Source organism: Acipenser ruthenus, chromosome 6 (assembly GCF_902713425.1).
Source record: "Acipenser ruthenus chromosome 6, fAciRut3.2 maternal haplotype, whole genome shotgun sequence".
Taxonomy (NCBI): domain Eukaryota; kingdom Metazoa; phylum Chordata; class Actinopteri; order Acipenseriformes; family Acipenseridae; genus Acipenser; species Acipenser ruthenus.
In genome coordinates, this window is record NC_081194.1 from 82,352,617 (window position 1) to 82,373,609 (window position 20,993).

The 20,993-nt window shown below is 40.2% G+C and overlaps 1 protein-coding gene across 3 annotated transcripts in view; it reads left to right on the top strand.

Annotated features, from left to right (window-relative positions):
- LOC117411033 (kinesin-like protein KIF26B) overlaps window positions 1-20,993 on the top strand; it is a 189,723-nt gene that overhangs the window by 84,955 nt on the left and 83,775 nt on the right. For all 3 annotated transcript variants that reach the window (XM_059025914.1, XM_059025913.1, XM_059025912.1), the window contains exon 4: window positions 20,114-20,280. In XM_059025914.1, coding sequence (XP_058881897.1) covers window positions 20,114-20,280 — 167 coding nt within the window. The remainder of the gene's footprint in view (window positions 1-20,113; window positions 20,281-20,993) is intronic.

Here is a 20,993-nt window from a genome sequence, read left to right on the forward strand (position 1 = left end):
GCTAGGTGCCCTTCTCTATTTATTCTACATGTCTGCTAGGTGCCCTTCTCTATTCATTCTACATGTTTGCTAGGTGCTCTTATCTATTCATTCTACATGTCTGCTAGGTGCTCTTCTCTATTCATTCTACATGTCTGCTAGGTGCTCTTTCTCTATCCATTCTACATGTCTGCTAGGTGCCGTTCTCTATTTATCCTACATGTCTGCTAGGTGCCCTTCTGTATTCATTCTACATGTCTGCTAGGTGTTCATGGAAGTCATATTTACAAAGCACTTCCCTATCACTTTTTAAATCTAAATGAGTCCTTGGTGTGTTTTTTGTGTTTTCATTGCTATTTATTTTGGAACAGCACGTTTCTGTCAAAGGGGATACTTTAAGGTCTAGGAAACAGTGAAACATCAGGTTGGAAAGCCTTCAAAAAGAGCGACAATGATCTCCAGTGGAAGATTTTGTTATGAACCCATTTTGGACACCACACACAGAGTTTCCTTTCCATATAAACCCCTGGTACCGTATTAAAGCCTGCATTTAAGTGCTTCCTATAAAACGAGATACTATTCCAGACATTCAGAGGAAATACGGAGCCACCCTTTCCTTTTTATATTCTAATCTGAGTCCTGAGGATTACTATGCTGTTTATGTTACAATTGGCTTATCGAGTTATATCAGCCAGTGTCATCATTTTGCACTGATTTAGGAACATTATTACTAAGCATTTGGTTCGTTTATCTGAAACTAGTGATGGGAGTGTTGATTGGTCTCTCTCTCTCTCTCTCTCTCTCTCTCTCTCTCTCTCTCTCTCTCTCTCTCTCTCTCTCTCGCTCTCTCTCTCGCTCTCTCTCTCTCTCCCTCTCTCTCTCTCTCTTGCTCTCTCTCTGACTCTCTCTCTCTCTCGCTCTCTCTCAAATTCAAATTCAAATTCAAATTCAAAGGTGCTTTATTGGCATGACCATTATTCACAGTATTGCCAAAGCAATGCATACACAGTACATCATCTGAACATTAAATAGACAATAACACTGATGAGAATAATAATGATAATAATAATGGTAAACAAATATAAATAATAACCATGTTATTAATGATTTAACAATAACAACAATGAAATATAACAAGATTTGAACTAATGTAGAGTGCTCACTGTTTGTCCCTCAGGCTGTGACAGGCGGCTGTGTACTGGGCTGCCAGTTGGACACAGCTGGACTCCTCTCCGAGGAGGATTGGGAGTCTGGCAGGTCTGGGAATGTTTTGCAGAGATTTTTTATTTGTGGGAAGAAAGTTTGCCTTATTTCTGTGTATTTTGTACACTGCAGTAGAAAGTGCATCTCTGTCTCTACTTGTTGGAGTTGACAGTGATGACACAGTCGGTCCTCTTTGGGCAGCCAGGTCTGCCTGTGTCGGCCTGTTTCTATGGCCGGGCTGTGCTCACTGAGCCTGTATTTGGTTAGGATCTGCCTCTACTTGTTGTCTTTCACCCTGCTCAGGTATTCAGCCAGAGTGTAGTGTCTTTTTAGGGCCCGATAGCACTCTAATTTGCTTTGTGTTTTTGTGTGTATGTCCCAATAGGTGAGGTAGTTTTGTTTGTGTTGTGTTATAATTTGGTTAACTCGAATTGTCTGTGTTGGAGCAGTGCTGTCCTGAGGCTGATTGGTGTTAGTGTGTGTTAGTGCAGTGAGCTTCAGGACCAGCTGGCTGAGGGGACTCTTCTTTTGGCTCAGTTCTTGGTACTGCAGGGCTTTACTGTGGTAGGAGTTTGGGTTGCTTTGTTTTAGATGAAGCCAAAATTTAATTGCTCTTTTTTGTATTGAGATCAATAATGGATATTGACCTAGTTCTGCCCTGCACGCGTTGTTTGGGGTTTTTCTCTGTATTTGCAGGATGTTTTTGCAGAACTCTGTATGCAGGGCTTCTATTGGGTGTTTATCCCATTTAGTGTAATCCTGCTCTGTGAGCGAACCCCACACTTCACTGCCATAGATGGCAATGGGTTTGATAACACTTTCAAAAATTTTGAGCCAAATTCTAATGGGGGAGTTTTATATAAAGCTTTTTCTTTATGGAATAGAAAGCCCTGCAGGCCTTCTCTCTTAGTGCATTCACTGCCGGGTTAAAGCTATCTGATGCGCTGATGTTTAGGCCCAGGTAGCTACTTTCCTGATATCTGGGTTTTTTCTGAAATATCATGATTTTAGTTTTGTTCATGTTTACTGCCAGGGCCCAGGTCTGACAGTACTGCTCTAGCAGTGACAGGCTCTGCTGCAGCCCCTGCTCTGTGGGCGACAGCAGGACCAGGTCATCTGCGTAGAGCAGGAATTTAATTTCAGTATCAAGCAGAGTGAGGCCAGGGGCTGCAGATTGCTCCAACACTGTGGCCAATTCATTGATGTAGATGTTGAACAGTGTTGGACTCAAACTGCACCCCTGTCTCACTCCACGCCCCTGTGAGAAGAATTGTGTTCTTTTATTGCCAATCTTTACACCACATTTATTTTCCGTATACATTGATTTAATTGTGCCATAGGTTTTACCTCCTACACCACTTTGGAGGAGTCTATAAAATAATCCTTCGTGCCAGATTGAATCAAAAGCCTTTTTGAAATCTATAAAGCAAGCAAATAATTTATTTTTATTTTGGTTTACATGTTTGTCTATTAGGGTGTGTAGGGTGTAAATATGATCAGTAGTCTCTCCCTCTCTCTTTCTCTCTGTTGCTCTCTCTCTCTCTCTCTCTCTCTCTCTCTCTCTCTCTCTCTCTCTCTGTCTCTCCCTATCCCCCCCCCCCCCCCCCCCCGTGGTAAAATGATATGTTTGCCTCAGAAACTGGTAGAAGCCAATCATGAAGTTCATCAGAGGCCCAGTCTCCAATGTTAACAAAAAAGGCTATTAAGTAGATTTTGCCTTTTGGAATGCCTTTTAACATATACACAAATATTGTTTAAATACCGTAACTTACAAAAGGATACTGTGGCTTACCATGATAAAACCCATGGGAAGTGTTGTACAGGTAAACATGGAACACAGTGACAGGACAGGGGGCAGTGACTACAGCAGGGTGGGACACAGTGACAGGACAGGGGGCAGTGACTACAGCAGGGTGGGACACAGTGACAGGACAGGGGGCAGTGACAGGACAGGGGGCAGTGACTGCAGCAGGGTGGGACACAGTGACAGGACAGGGGGCAGTGACTACAGCAGGGTGGGACACAGTGACAGGACAGATGGCAGTGACAGGACAGGGGGCAGTGACTGCAGCAGGGTGGGACACAGTGACAGGACAGGGGGCAGTGACTACAGCAGGGTGGGACACAGTGACAGGACAGGGGGCAGTGACAGGACAGGGGGCAGTGACTGCAGCAGGAGAGACAAGGTTGCATTCTTCGTCCAGCTTGACCAGGTTATGTTTTATTTGCTATATTGCCCAGTGTCCACTCAGATCCAGCGTTCTTAGCTACCAGGATGAATTTGAACCGCTCACCAGTTACGATACACCGTAAACACATTCTGCACAGGTATTTTTAGTTGCTTAGCAACGACGGGCAGTCAAAAGCCTTCTTTGTGGGATGCTTTCTAGAGCGAACCTTTTAAATGGAGATTGATTCTTAAAGGCTTGTATCACCTGCTTTGGTGCAGCGACCCTCCCTACACTGTACCTGTCAGTCATGACCCTCCCTACACTGTACCTGTCAGTCATTGCCCTCCCTACACTGTACCTGTCAGTCATGACCCTCCCTACACTGTACCTGTCAGTCATGACCCTCCCTACACTGTACCTGTCAGTCATTGCCCTCCCTACACTGTACCTGTCAGTCATGACCCTCCCTACACTGTACCTGTCAGTCATGACCCTCCCTACACTGTACCTGTCAGTCATTGCCCTCCCTACACTGTACCTGTCAGTCATGACCCTCCCCACACTGTACCTGTCAGTCATGACCCTCCCTACACTGTACCTGTCAGTCATGACCCTCCCTACACTGTACCTGTCAGTCATGACTCTCCCTACACTGTACCTGTCAGTCATGACCCTCCCTACACTGTACCTGTCAGTCATGACCCTCCCTACACTGTACCTGTCAGTCATGACTCTCCCTACACTGTACCTGTCAGTCATGACCCTCCCTACACTGTACCTGTCAGTCATGACTCTCCCTACACTGTACCTGTCAGTCATGACTCTCCCTACACTGTACCTGTCAGTCGCATTTTCCAACCAACAAGCGCGTACCACTGCACCACATTTACTGGCATGGTACTTGCTTCAATACGACCCCTTCAGTCTTTCAAACTGCAAATGCAAAGCAATTACCATGTTGTGTAGCCTGTGCTTTCAGTTCACCTTGAGATACACCAGTGCCAGGAAGCTGGCAACTGACATTCCCTGTTGTGAAGGTATTTATCTCAATAGGAAGATTATTGCCTTCTGTTAACAGTTAGGATTTCCTTGTGTTAACAGTTTGTAAGAGGACCTAATGAGTCTAGTCATATGTTTTGGATAAAAAATAAATAATTGTTGACGTGCCCTTTCAGCATTCAGGTGCCAGAGGCTGTGCTGAAAATCCTAGGAATGCATTGCTGCTTGAGAAAGCAGATTCCAAAGGTAGTGCTTGTGACTGGAAGTCATGTTTAATTGGGTAGCGTGGTGAGAAGTGAATGCTAGGACTCTGGGTAATTGAGGTTGTGTGATGGTGCTTCAAGCAGCAGAAGGAGCTTGCTATAATATATAAACCCCCCTATTATGAGGTTGAGCCAGTGTCAGAATGTGAAATGAATGCCTCTTTTTTCTTTTTACACAACAGATGGCAAATGCTTTGCAGGTCTTCTCTGCTCGTCTCATTGGCAGTGCTGCAGCACTGGGCGTTTCTCCTGGCATGATCTTATTAAACGTGTGCTTTCTGAAAAGCCCATTATTCTTTTATCCGTAATGAGGTTTGAGCTCTTTCATCCTACTCGCTTCTGCAGCCCCTCCTAGCTTTTTATACTTTCATTTTTTAGCCCACTGTTTAAAATTGATCTTAAATGTTAGCAAGTTGCTGCAGTGTGTAGACTTTTACTGAACAAAAAAAAATCTTGATTGTCTTCCAGTATAGTCCTGTCTTCAGGGCTGCAATAAACAACTGGGTACAGTAGGTTAGGGTTACTGTTTTTACAGCTCAGCTCAATTCAATGTCATAAAGATAAACGATGGGTGGAGATGCACTCTTATTTATCTCTTAGTGTCAGGCGTGGAAAGGGAGTAAAGTACTTTTCTGAAAGCCATAGAAATGATCCACTGATAATTATTGTAAATGTGCAACACGAGGCAATTTGTAAGCATCACGTCACAGACTTAGAGCTCATCGATCCAGCCTACTGATAATTCATTTGTAAAGCAAAGGCCCAACATGAGTACATTAATAGTTGTGCAGGTGATAGGCGGAGAAGACATCATTCTTAAAAGAGAGGTATACCTGCATTAAATGCCTGTGTCTGTAAATGAGGGTTGTGTGTTGCAGTTCCGACTGTAGACCAGTAGAGGACATCGGTCTGCAAGAAGGATAATGATATTAAAGGAATTAGCCAATAAAAGATTGTCAATTGACAAGGTGATGAGTAACAGGTGTTACTAATTTAACATAATTGACGTAACTATTAAAACCTTGCCTGTCACATAGATTGGGGAAGGAAAGTAAGTATTGAAACGAGGAGAAGGTGTGTCAGGAAAACAGCTTAGCTGCCCCGTCGATTAGACATGGAATATTTCCTCTTTAGCTAGACTCCAAGAGGAGGTAGGAGTTTGTTTTGGTTTTGACCGTGTTTTGTTGTATATTCAATAAACCTTTGTTTTGTTTACTTTCAAACACGGTTTTGGAGTTCTTATTGCCACCTGCCAGCCACGCTACGACAATATATACAGTATATATAGTAAATATGGACTGGAGAGGAAGTCTATAGTAGAATATTATTGACCAGAGGGAAGACTACTGTTACCGGCAGGGGGCTACAATGCCCGAAGCCGCAGGCTTGCACCCTGGAGGTAACAACAGTGGGGCATTTAATTTTCCACTATGGCTGAGTCTGCAGTACATATTTAATATATGAATCAGTCAAGAAAATAAGTGAGGCAAGGTTGGATAGTAAATACGACTTTATATACTGTATGTTGTTTAAATATAGCTGATACAGCAGAAGTAAATAAATAACAGAAAATGTTCATAGCGCATACCGTTCATCTCCGTCTGGTTTGCTGACTGCTGCGTAATCCAGTTTATATTCCGCCCGTCATATTTGTTTTCGTCAAGTTGAATTTGTTTGAATTTCAGAAAGTCAGAAAACAGTGACAGTGATGTTTTAATCACCGTTTTAGTGTTTGGAGCATCTTTCTTTTGTATTATGTGACAGAATCGTGTTCAGCCATTTTCTCTTGATGTGAGACAACAATATATATATATATATATATATATATACTGTAGTGTACAAATATGGCACTGAAATACTGTACGTTTTAAATGTTACAGTGTTAAAAAATGAACATGAGAAACACGAAATACCCAAACATAGAACTGTTTACTTCACGCGTGTGTAAAACAAAAAAAAGGGGAGTAGGCTTAAATAGTACTAAACAACGATGTACTACAATTGTCCTTACAATGAGTAAAGCAAACATAAAATATGTGTTGTACTTAGAATCGATTCTAAACAACACACTTTTAAAATAAGAAATTGTCCAACGTTGTCTGCTTTTTACAACGTACCACCTCCTGCTGTAAACCCATCTCAATTTTGCGTGCAGCTTCGTAGCCAGTTTCAAAGCCACGATTCTGCCTCAGTCCTCCAGTTGTGAAGTCAGTGTGTTATAAAAGCTGCATGAAGTATGCGCATAAATCATGCAAGTGCGCTCTGCAGCACTGACAACTAGTAATAAAGCTGTCAATAAGCGGCATGCAGTTGCTAATATCAGAATTCCATTAATATTAAAGTCTATGGGACGGGATTGGTTCCTGGGAAAATGTTGTTAATAACCAAAAGTTGTCTTTATCAGGGTTGCTAATAACCGGTATCTACTGTGTATATATATACAGTATATATGCATATATTGCCGCCATGACCCTGCTTACGGTCAATAGTTTTTTTTACAAACTCCCTCAAATGATGTCATCACTACACACAACAAAGCAAAATGGCAGACAACAGAAAATGAATTACAAAATATACTACAAACAAAGATGCTGCAAACACGCAAATCAGCATAAAGTGCTTTCTGACTTCCTAAAATTCAAACAAATCCAACTGGACGATGTAAATAAATACGACGTTCACAAACTCAACTGACTCCTCTGAGAATTCTGTGCTGCAGTGAGAAAGTCAGACAGACAAAACTTGAATAACTCTGCGCTGTGGACTTCAAAAACATGACTTTCCTGACTGATTCATAAAACAAATATGGACTGCAGACCTCGGCTCATAGCGGGAAACTAAAGGCCCAGAGGGAAGAACTATAGTTACCTCCTGTGGCTTGGGGCGTTACTATAGTTACCTCCTGTGGCTTGGGGCGTTACAGTAACGACTAGCTTTAACAACTAGCTTCAACTGAGCTTTAGTAGCAACTGATTTCATTATTATTATTATTATTATTTATTTCTTAGCAGACGCCCTTATACAGGGCGACTTACAATTGTTACAAGATATCACATTATACATTATTTCACATTATACAGATATCACATTATTTTACATACAATTACCCATTTATACAGTTGGGTTTTTACTGGAGCAATCTAGGTAAAGTACCTTGCTCAAGGGTACAACAGCAGTGTCCCCCACTGGGGATTGAACCCACAACCCTCCGGTCAAGAGTCCAGAGCCCTAACCACTACTCAATTTGTTAATAAAATGAATCCATTAATGGTTTGAAATTGAGTCGATGAGGTTGTTAATGAACGCATTTCTCATTAAAAAGCTTAATTGTCGCAGGTCATCTACATCACTTCCTGTCTCATCAACTAGATAAGGGGAACTCGCTAATCAAAATGCATGTTAACGAGATCAATAAAAATGGAAGCAGAATTCGCTGTTATGGAAACTACTAGCATACAGGGAGACGGCTCTCCCACCTGCGAGCAGCAGCCCAATGGAAATAAAAAATACCTTTTATCCTTTTTCTTTTTTGCATGGGGTGGTGGGTGTGGTAGACTTGTCAACTCATGAAGTGTAGGCTATGTAGGCTTGGAATTTACGATAGAACTCCCTACCCAATACACAATTTGTTGATAATTAATAATTCAGTGAATTCCTCTAATCATGCATTTTCTCTGATGCTCTTTGCTCGCGTGATAAATAAACTCAACATGATTAGAAGTAGCCACCGAATACTTATACTGCATTATAAGAACATTTTCTATGCACACAAACATGTGAAGGTGAACGCGTTGTACTTAAAATGTGTGTGGGTGGGGGGGGGGAGTCTGACAACATTACAAATACGTTTGGGCAAATCCATGTCAGTGATCTCGATCACATTCCTAGTGGATCTGTGCGCCTTGTATACCTGTTCTCCATTCTTGTGTGGATTAAACACAGGTGTTAAAATAACGGTGTATCATTTTAGCAATACAACAAATGTTCCATAAGGTTACAAATGCTCAAAACAAGTGAATAAATCTCATTCATAACCACAAGTATAGAAAAGGCTAAAATATTTTCATAACTACAATTATTGAACTATCTTCGTAGTCTGTAAGAAATTAACCCTGGTCCTGGACTCTCTCTCTGTATCGTAGGCAGAAAATTATTTATTGTCGTAAAGCTGGAGAAGGATACAAGATTTCCAAGCGTCTGAGTATTCCAATTTCAACTATTGTTTCTATTATCAAGAAGTACAAGACTCATGGTACTGTCACAACACTCCCTCGGTCTGGAAGTAAGAAGGTTCTTTTACCAAGAACAAGTAGAAGAATTGTGAGTAAGGTAAATAACAATCTGAGATTGACTGGCAAAGATATTCAAAGTGAATTGGCTGGAAGTGGGACTGGGGTTTCCATTTCAACCATAGGTCGAGTATCGCATGGTGAAGGTCTCAATGGTCGCAGGCCAAGAAAAAAGCCACTCTTAGGAAAACGTCACAAGGACAATCGCTTAAAGTTTGCAAAACAGCATTTGAATGATGGGTATGAGTTCTGGTTTTGTGGAGTGATGAAACAAAAATCGAGTTATTTGGTCACACTGATAGTTGTTATGGTTGGAGAAAGTCTGGTGAGGCGTACAAAGAAAAGAACAACTACTGTCAAGCATGGGGGTGATAATATCCTTCTATGAGACTGTTTTTCCTCTAATGGCACAGGACATTTAGTTCCAAAACATGGTAAAATGGATTCCATAGCATACCAAAAGATATTGGCCAATCATCTGAAACCCTCTGCTACAAAACCTGATTTAAAGCACAACTGGACGTTCCAACACAACAATGATCCAAGGGCACACATCAAAATCTGCTTCAGAATGGTTAAAGAAGAATAAAATCAAGGTTCTGGAATGGCCTAGTCAAAGTCCCGGTCTAAATACGACTGAGAATCTTTGATATAAGTTGAGAAGGCTGCGCACAAGAGAAGTCCTCGGAATTTGAATGAACTGGAACATGTTTGTGTTGAAGAATGGTCACAAATCACTAAAGAATCATGCTAAAAGCTCATTGACATATATCCTAATCGTTTAAAAGAGGTTATTAATGCTAAAGGTGCCTTAAGTAGCTATTAATTTCATTTTCCTTGTCATGGTATGAATACTTTTGAATTAGCATTTTTGCAAAAAAAAATTCTGAAATAAATAATTGTAGACATCTATTTATTGTAACTTTTGCTACAAAAGATTTTTCTTATAATTACTTGTTTTTGAGAAATTTCTAGAAATTATACATTTCCATTGGGGTATGTAAACCACAGGTAGATATTTTGCTCAAATCAGGTACAGTAAATGACAGTCACAGTGGCATTCGTGACATCGGGCAGGAAAGCCAGTTGCTGTTTAGTTTTATTCTATGTTTTTGTTGGCACAGCCGCTGTACAGTTTAAAATGTATAACATATACTTTTAATTACATTTAGCAAAAATATTAATTTATAAAATGGTACTACTTATTGCATTGTACGGCCCACAGGTGTGTTTTGTATAAAGAATAAACTCCTGTTGGCAGTTAAGCTTTCTTGTATTGTTGATATTTAAGGTACTTATGTTTGCAGTTTCAGACAACATTTCAAATTGTGTTTACTGCGTATTTTGTTTATAAAGGACTGATTTAAATTGTCCCTTGGAGTCTGTTATTTTATTTTTATTATATTCAGTTATTTTCAGTTCATAGTTGCTGTCAAATTTCAAATTGTGCTTTTTGTATTTTAAAGATGATTTTGCTGATTTTTTTTATTTTGCTGGCTCACATCTTCTGCTTTAAACAACTCTAGTGGTTAACAAACACTGGTTACATGTTATTATTATTATTATTTGTTTATTTTAACAGACGCCTTTATCCAAGGCGACTTACAGAGACTAGGGTGTGTGAACTATGCATCAGCTGCAGAGTCACTTACAACTACGTCTCACCCGAAAGACGGAGCACAAGGAGGTTAAGTGACTTGCTCAGGGTCACACAATGAGTCAGTGGCTGAGGTGGGATTTGAACCGGGGACCTCCTGGTTATAAGACCTTTTCTTTAACCACTGGACCACACAGCCTCCTATTACATGTGAGGACTGGTACTGGCTTCAGATCCAACTCAACCCCTTTAAATCTCAACGTGGCCTCGACAGTTTCACTGGATTGCCTGCTACCCCATGCACTACTGCTGAAGCGCTGTGTGTTAAAACAAGCATTGGACAGCCTGCTACCCCATGCACTACTGCTGAAGTGCTGTGTGTTAAAACAAGCATTGGACTGCCTGCTACCCCATGCACTACTGCTGAAGCGCTGTGTGTTAAAACAAGCATTGGACAGCCTGCTACCCCATGCACTACTGCTGAAGCGCTGTGTGTTAAAACAAGCATTGGACTGCCTGCTACCCCATGCACTACTGCTGAAGCGCTGTGTGTTAAAACAAGCATTGGACTGCCTGCTACCCCATGCACTACTGCTGAAGCGCTGTGTGTTAAAACAAGCATTGGACTGCCTGCTACCCCATGCACTACTGCTGAGGCGCTGTGTGTTAAAGAAAGCCTCCCGCTGGGAATGACATGTTGTAATGTGGCTAGGCTTTCCTGAATATATCTGTTTTTCAGAAGTGTAGGTGTGTGACGGAAATATAATGAGTTCTGGTTGTAAATCTCCCTCTCGACCTGTGAGGGCACTAAGTAGCGAAAGGGAAAGGCTTTGGACAGGTTGGCCTGACAGTTCATTCCCTGGGTCAGGAAGTCAGTCAGGCTGGAAAAAGGCAAGACACTGGTGCAGGAACATATTGACCTGGAAGGTAAACGAGGTAGCAGCTGCAGGCAATAGAATCAGCTGCAATCGTTTACCAAGGGGTCATGCATAATCACATAAAAGGGGCTGGAGAATTGTAAATCTTTTCCTTCGCTTGGGTTTCAGAGATACGAGGAGACTGGAAGGACCGGGAGATATCCCCAAAATAAAATAAAGAGTTTGTGAGTGTTTTGTTGGTATTTTCTGTTTAGTAACTGTCTGTGTTTTTTTGTTAAATAGCACTAGACAGCTAAACACAAATCTGGAGCTGTCGCCAGGGGCCAGCACAAAGCCGGATCACCACAGCACTTGTTTTTCACCAATAGCACATATTATATTGTACTTCACCACAAGCACTGAGAGCACTCACTTTGGACCTGTGATCGCGTGTGTCTAATTGTGTGTGTTTTGTACCGTGTTTATTGTTTGCGGGACTGCAACCCTTTTTCATAACTGTGCAATACACATTGCTGTGTACTACCAGCTCATTATTGTTTTCTGGCTGGTCACCAGACAATTGGATTTATAATCATTAAAACCCTCATTTCACCCGTACTTTGTTGTCTGTTTGTTATTGGAATTACTGCATCCGCACTGCACCTGATCTACACCTGCTACCAATCTACCACTTTGCCACAAGGTGTCATAGTACAGCATTTGCCTTCTTATTTGTAAAAGGTCATTCTCCTCATTTACATGAAGACCGGTGGGAGGGAAGCAGATGTTCTGTCGTTAGACACGTTACATTTTTCAGTGCTCATTACTTCAATCCAGGCAGACAGGTCTATGCTTAATATCATTCTTTTGTAATACAGATTCCCAGACTGACTCACTCATTCACTGTGTTTCCGGTTTGATCTGTTTTTTGAGGCGTATTTGGAGCAGGGGGCCAGAGTGACTGCAGACTTGCACTGCAATTGTGAACTGTGACTCGATCTTTGAATGACAGTTCATTGATCAGGCCGCAACATCTCACTGATGATATAAAAAGAGAAAGAAAGGATGAACAGAATGTCTACATTGTCACTTATTTCCTACATTAAAGGGTGGCTGAAGTACTTCCACTGTCTACCATGTTGCACATGGTGGAGCATGTCCAGCACTGTCAACAGTTTTCCCAGGATTATTACTGTAGTTTATAGTGTAATAATTAATACAGTGTGTATAGACATACCAAAGACCCTGCCACAAAGTATATATTGGTTTTGTCAGAATATGATTAGCGGTTCTTTTAAGAGCTGCTTTTCACACAGCTACAGCAGTGTTTATTGAAGATTCTGGCACTTCTGATTTGAATCAGCTGTTTGTTTCAAGATGGAGAGCCTGAGCTTTTTAATAAAACATTATAGAGAACAAGTGATCAAAGCCCCTGATTCCTGTTCTCTCCTCCTCCAGAGTTGCTCTGGCACACACATGTCTTTACTGCTTCAGACAACTCCCTTGTCTCTTTGCTTTGGTCTCAATCTTCATTTTGAGTGAGAAATGTATTCCAGGTCCTCCTAGTTCCTGCACCTGGCCTGTGGTCTCTGATAAAGCTGACGAAAGCTGCAATTACAAATAAACCCCAAGTAGGAATTACCTGTGTGCCAGAGATTGATTTAAATCAAGGGAAGTAATGTTAAAACTCTACAATGCATTAGTAAGACCTCACCTAGAATACCTAGAATATTGTGTTCAGTTCTGGTCACCTCGTTACAAAAAGGATATTGCTGCTCTAGAAAGAGTGCAAAGAAGAGCAACCAGAATTATCCCAGGTTTGAAAGGCATGTCGTATGCAGACAGGCTAAAAGAATTTAATCTATTCAGTCTTGAACAAAGAAGACTACGCGGTGATCTGATTCAAACATTCAAAATCCTAAAAGGTATAGACAATGTCAACCCGGGGGACTTCTTTGACTTGAAAAAAGAAAAAAGGACCAGGGTCATAAATGGAGATTAGATAAAGGGGCATTCAGAACAGAAAATAGGAGGCACTTTTTTACACAGAGAATTGTGAGGGTCTGGAACCAACTCCCCAGTAATGTTGTTGAAGCTGACACCCTGGGATCCTTCAAGAAGCTGCTTGATGAGATTCTGGGATCAATAAGCTACTAACAACCAAACGAGCAAGATGGGCTGAATGGCCTCCTCTCGTTTGTAAACTTTCTTATGTTCTTATGTTCTAGATACACTCAGATCTGATATGAATTAACTGTGTGCCAGAGATACACTCAGATCTGATATGAATTACCTGTGTGCCAGAGATACACTCAGATCTGATATGAATTACCTGTTTGCCAGAGATACATTCAGATCTGATAGGAATTATCTGTAAATCAGAGATACACTCAGATCTGATATGAATTACCTGTGTGCCAGAGATACACTCAGATCTGATAGGAATTACCTGTGTGCCAGAGATACACTCAGATCTGATAGGAATTACCTGTGTGCCAGAGATGCACTCAGATGTGATAGGAGTTACCTGTGTGCCAGAGATACACTCAGCTCTGATATGAATTACCTGTGTGCCAGAGATACACTCAGATCTGATAGGAATTACCTGTAAATCAGAGATACACTCAGATCTGTTAGGAATTAACTGTAAATCAGAGATGCACTCAGATCTGATATGAATTAACTGTGTGCCAGAGATACACTCAGATCTGATAGGAATTAACTGTAAATCAGAGATACACTCAGATCTGATAGGAATTAACTGTAAATCAGAGATGCACTCAGATCTGATATGAATTACCTGTGTGCCAGAGATACACTCAGATCTGATATGAATTACCTGTGTGCCAGAGATACACTCAGATCTGATAGGAATTACCTGTAAATCAGAGATACACTCAGATCTGTTAGGAATTAACTGTAAATCAGAGATGCACTCAGATCTGATATGAATTAACTGTGTGCCAGAGATACACTCAGATCTGATAGGAATTAACTGTAAATCAGAGATACACTCAGATCTGATAGGAATTAACTGTAAATCAGAGATGCACTCAGATCTGATATGAATTACCTGTGTGCCAGAGATACACTCAGGTCTGATATGAATTACCTGTGTGCCAGAGATACACTCAGATCTGATAGGAATTACCTGTGTGCCAGAGATACACTCAGATCTGATAGGAATTAACTGTAAATCAGAGATGCACTCAGATCTGATATGAATTACCTGTGTGCCAGAGATACACTAACTGTAAATCAGAGATGAAAGAGAGAGAATAATAGATGGGCTTCAGTGAGTTACAGGAAAATAATTCCATCTCGGGTTTATGTGACATCATAAACTACGAGACCGTAAGGTTGAGTTTATAAACTGTCACAGAAACCCGAGATGGAAGTATTTTCCTTTAACTCACTGAAGCCTATCTATTATTTTTTTATAATACATGGATATTGGTATCTGTAATAAAAAAGACAATAAACAGGTGTTAAGGTTCAAATTGCAAGTGAATTTAATGAATAATAAAAATGTACATTAAGTCAGTATTAAAGAATCTTAAATATGATTTTCTCTTTGATAATTCAGGAACAGTGAATTAAATTGGGTAGATAATGAACTTATTTTTAAGGAAAATGTGTTTCAATGGGGTAATTATTAGTCGCTGTCACAGATGAAGATTTGCGTCGCTCGCTTGGTTGGTGCTCCCGTTGGTGAAGGATGATTGTAAATCTTCACAGAGACAGATTTGTTCAAAATGCCTAGAAAACACCAATTGTGGGTGTTGTCGAGTGATTGAAATTTTGAAAGTCATTGACAAGAATGTCTTTAATTTCCTGTTTCTCTCCAGTTTCTCTGAGATACGAATGTACCAACTCTACATCTTTTTTTTTTTTTTTTACGAGTTCTCATTTTGTTGATCATTAATGAACATTTCTCTACTGTGGATGTTGTTGAGTGTTTGAAAATGAGACATTTTATGTTTGAATTGGTCTCGAGGAGTCGAATGGGTCGAAGTTCAAGTATATTTTCCTCTAGAGGAATTAGGACATTTTGACATCACTACTGTGCTATTATGCCTTTTTTTACGAATGGCTCAGGATGCAAATGTAGCTTTTATATATATATATATATATATATATATATATATATATATATATAGAGCATTTATATAGCACTTTTTATACAAATATATTGCAAAACACTGTACAGTACATAGCAGAAAAAAAGAACAAACCACAATGCATTAGTATAGCATGTCACACATACAACTGCCATGTCAGACCATTTAATTAACAGTATACACATAATGCAAAAGCAGTTATTTTAAAGTTAAAACCCACTAAGATAAGAAAGCCATTTTATAGAAGTGCGTTTTTAGTCTTCACTTGAATACTGTAACGGTCCCAGCTTCCCTGACAAACGAAGGCAGAGCATTCCATGATTTAGGAGCTCTACAAGAAAAAGCCCTTCCTCCCGTGTTGCTTTTGTTAACCCTAGGAATAACCAGCAGCCCCGCATCCTGTGATCTCAGAGTGCGGTTTGGAAGATACAGAGTCAGTAACTCCTGTAAATAACTAGGTGCTAATCCATTCAGGGCCTTGTAAGTTAACAGCAAAATCTTAAAATAAATTCTATACTGCACAGGGAGCCAATGTAAAGAGGCCAAAACAGGGGTAATATGTTCACATTTCCTGGTTTTAGTCAGAATTCTAGCGGCGGTATTCTGAACAAGCTGCAAGCGGGATACCACACGTTTCGGGAAACCGAAAAAAATGCATTACAATAATCAATTCTAGATGAAACAAAGGCATGCATTAGTCTCTCGGCATCAGATATGGAACTAATTGGTCTAAGTTTGGCTATATTTCTCAAATGGTAAAAAGATACTTTAGTAACTTCCCTAATATGAGTCTCAAATGATAAATCAGGATCAAAGATGATCCCCAAACTCTTAATTTCTACTTTAAGTTTTGATGAGAGACTGCAAGGGTCGAGCTCCTGTAATCCCACATTTCCTTTTAGTTGTTTCTGTGAGCCCACTAGCATAACCTCTGTTTTATCTGAAGTCAACATTAGAAAATTCTGTGACATCCAATGCTTGATGTCTGTAAGGCAAGTAGCTAGTAACACCCAGGCAGAAGAAATTCCTGGCTTTAGGGACAAATATAGCTGGGTATCATCAGCATAGCAATGGAAGTTCATTTTACCTACCCAATAGAGATGAACTGAAACCTATCAGAAAGATAAGATTTGAACCAGGATAGGACAAGGCCAGACAGTCCTACTGTGCTTTCAAGATGATTCAGTAGGATGGAATGGTCTACAGCAAGGGTAGGCAACCCTGGTTCTGGAGTGCCACGATCCTGCAGGTTTTGTAGGTATCTCTTAATCATCAATTGCTAAATACCTGGAACACATGGTAATTCTGACCAATTAAGCCAATCATTGAATCAATTAGGGCTTGGGTAAAACAAAAACCAGAAGTGTGTGTGTCACTCCAGGACCAGAATTGCCTACCCCTGGTCTACAGTATCAAAGGCAGCACTTAGATCTAGAAGAGGGCTTCTTAAAATCGGTCCTGGGACCCCCTGTGGCTGCTGGTTTTCATTCCAACCGAACTCTCGATTACTTAACTAGACACTTAATTGAACTGATCATTTGCTTCATTAGACCATTTTGCTTGTTTCAAGTTAGCTATAACATTTGATAAGTAACTTAAACTGCAACTATTTAAGAGCTGAAAACTAGTAATAATGTCTAATTAAGCAAATTATTAGTTCAATTAAGGGTATAGTTAAGTAATTGAGAGCTTGTTGGAATGAAAACCAGCAGACACAGGGGGTCCCCAAGACAGAGTTTGAGAAGCCCTGTTCTAGAAGAATTAAAACTGATGGAAAGCCCGAGTCAGAGCTAATCAGCAGATCATTCACAACTCTATGCTATGTGCAGCACGAAAACCAGACTGAAACTTCTCTAAGAGTTAGAAATTTTTGTAATTGAATTGCAACAACTCTCTAGAACCTTATCTAAGAATGGTAGGTTGAAGTTTGGCCTATAGTTATTGAGGATTTTAGGGTCCAAATTGTGTTTCTTAAGCATAGGCTTTACCACAGCTACCTTAAGTGTTGAGGGAACTATACTGGAGGAAAGTGAACCATTTCAAATTTTTAAAATGTGGGGTATTAATAACGCCAAGAACATCTTTTAATAGTTTTGGAGGAATAGGATCAAGAGAGCAGGTAGTAGCTCTCATATGTTGAACTAGCTGTGACCAGTGTCACTCACTAAGTAAGGAGTACTATTCTATTATTCTTGCTATCAGCGTGCAATGTGATGTCATCTATTTTTACATACGCAGCACGTGGGTCCATTCTGTCTCGGCTGTTCTTTTCTAATCTTTCCGCTCCAGCAAACTCAAGCAGTGTGTTTTCATACAGTATTTAAGGTAGCAACAAATAATCATGCAAATATATTTTCCTTTTCACAGTCTGCTGCCCTGTGCCTCCTGAGACCAGACTGAAACAGAACAGCCGTGCCTTGACGGGTATTCCTGCAGTGTGCATTTTAAACAAGCCATTAGATAACATAACGTACATCTTGGCAACCTTGACCGTCACTGCTGTCCTCAGAAGCACTGAGAAGTGGAAGAGCCCTCAGTGGCCTCCATCCCTCATAAACACCCCCACCCCCTCCCCTAGGCTGCATCCTAATTTGTTTGTGAGCGCGACTGTGGCTCCGAACCGGCAGCTATTATTAGGCCTGAGCCTGAGCCCAAGTTTAAATGAAGGTGAGGATTATAGAGCCGTTGGCACTGAGAGACTAACTGTCATCAGCTGTGGTTAACCAGTCTTTGTACCACCGCTCTGAGTGCTGAATCACTCAAATCACTCAATCCTGGCTTTTTACATTTTACTCATACCTATCTTATTATGTTAATTATATTATATTATATTATATTATATTTAGGGCTGTTTTTCGGGTTTTATTAATTGTATTTTTCGGAGTTTTATGTAAATCGTTTTCTTCGGGGCTTCCGTTTCTTATCTACTGTATGAAATTGTTTTTTCGGTTACTTTCCAAAATGCTTGAGCGTTTTTTTTTTTTTTTTTTTTTTTGTGTGTGTGTGAAAATATGTATAGTAAATCGACAGTACTTGCACACTTAAATTGTACCTTCTTTCCTTTTCTGTCTTCCACAACGAAATCCCTATGGTCACGGGCACATTCTTCTGAGGGTTTTGTGTGGAGGCATGTTTGTACATTTCGCCACAATTCTGTTTTAAATCATCCGTATCTTAACTAATACAGCTTTAAATCCCACTAACAAGCCTCCATCCTGATTGTAATCTCGTTTTAAAACTCGCAAGCGGAGTGTCCAATAGAAATGTAGGAATGTGCTGTCACTCAGTAGCTGGGGCGGGTTTAAAGTATTTAGAACTAATCAATGATAGATACAAGTCAGGAAGGCGGGACATTGCCCAGCAGCACAGGGAAATGTATTTATTATTATTTTTGTAGTAGGTTTTCTTTTTTTAAATGTGAAAAGGGTAAAATCAACGTGAATAGATTAACCATTTCCACAGTTTTTACGGTGTTTTCCGGTGTTTATTGGCTATCCACTGATTTAATTTATCTTGTATCGAGAGGTGTTTTATCGAGTTTTATCAGTTAAAACCAAAAATCAGAAGCCCTAATTATATTATATTATATTGATATAGACAGACTGAAGTTAGTAAATTACCCATTTAAACCCTACTTTCACAGGAATGCACCTGATCTGTTACAGTGTATAAAAATGCATACTGGACATATTTAGTATTTTTAATATGTGCTACAAATAGATCATGCTGTCTCTAGTACATATTGGTTGCTGCTAAAGAATTTGTATATACTATCTCATTTTCTAAAGCGCAGTTCGTTCATATCTGCTGTTGTAAGTGTCTCTGGAAGAGCTAGGCATTCTTCCCTGTGTAAGAGGTCTGCATATTAATGAATACCAGAAGGGCAAGGGGTCTTTTTACAGACACGCAAAGTGATTGTCACAAATTCATGGTCTCAAAATTCTCTGTGATGCTAAACTTGTGGCCAGAGCTGTACACTTAACTTTAAAAGAGGACATTGCTGAATTACATGTGTATTAATTGAAACAATACATGTTTGAGACTGGAGTTTATACTGAAACCATATACTGTAACATAATCTAATTTGATATTGGATTAAATACTGTGTTTGATTCATTCTGTGCTCTGTGTTTGCAGGTTTTTATCTAAGTCACAAACCTAACACATATTCTAAAAACAAGTTCACGAAAACAAAGACCAGCATTTTAAAAATCTCACGAATACAAAGACCAGCATTTTAAAAATCTCACAAAAACAAAGACCAGCTGTTTAAAAATCTCACGAAAACAAAGACCAGCATTTTAAAAATCTCACGAATACAAAGACCAGCATTTTAAAAATCTCACGAATACAAAGACCAGCTGTTTAAAAATCTCACGAATACAAAGACCAGCATTTTAAAAATCTCACGAAAACAAAGACCAGCATTTTAAAAATCTCACGAATACAAAGACCAGCATTTTAAAAATCTCACGAATACAAAGACCAGCATTTTATTTGTTTTAAGCAGGATTTTAAATCTTCTTTATTTGATAGTGTTGTCTACTTCGGTTTTCCACGGGATCCATCCCAAAACCCTGGAGTTGTATCCCAGGAAGCCCCTCCTCACTCCTCCCTGCTGTGTTTACTTGCAGATTTCTCAAGTGGTGACAGAGAAGTGCCGGGAGGGCTTGAGCGAGGCTGTTCTGAACCGGTACAATGCAGACAGGCCCTCGCAGTGCAGCTTGTCCGGCTCACAGAACAGCTACGTCTCCAGGGTGCCCTCCAGTGGAACCTCCGCCGCTGCCTCCTTCTTGGCCAGGTAAGACCAGTCCCTTTTAGTGGCACATCTGAGCGTTACATTGCAGTGGGGCAGTATGAAGTGCCTTATGCTTTGTGTGTATATATATATGGGTGTGTGTGTGCTACCTGTATCTACTCCTGGATTGTGAAGCAGCTGAATATCAGGCATGTTATTAAGAGTAGAAACACCTTGATGGGCAACTACCAGCAAGTCAAACAGTGCAATGAACTGGCATAAACAGAAGCCATGCTCCTGTGTTATCGCCTGATTTGATCATTCACAAATAAATATAATGTAATAAATCAGATGTTGTTGGTCTCTGGCCTAGGGAATCATTGTTTGATCGCTACACTTTTTAATGATTATTTTGAACATTTACAGCATGTATTAAATGAGACTGATGAGGGTAATGAGCCAATCGATTCACCCCTTTGAAACAAGATACTGGACTCAGAGCTATGTGTGCTGAGGGTTAGGGTTAGGGTTAGGTTAAAATAATGGACTCACAGCTATCGGTGCTGAGGGTTAGTGTTAGGGTTAGGGTTAGGGTTAGGTTGAGATAATGGACTCAGAGCTATCGGTGCTGAGGGTTAGGGTTAGGGTTAGGTTAAAATAATGGACTCAGAGCTATCTGTGCTGAGGGTTAGGGTTAGGGTTAGGTTAAAATAATGGACTCAGAGCTATCTGTGCTGAGGGTTAGGGTTAGGGTTAGGTTAAAATAATGGACTCAC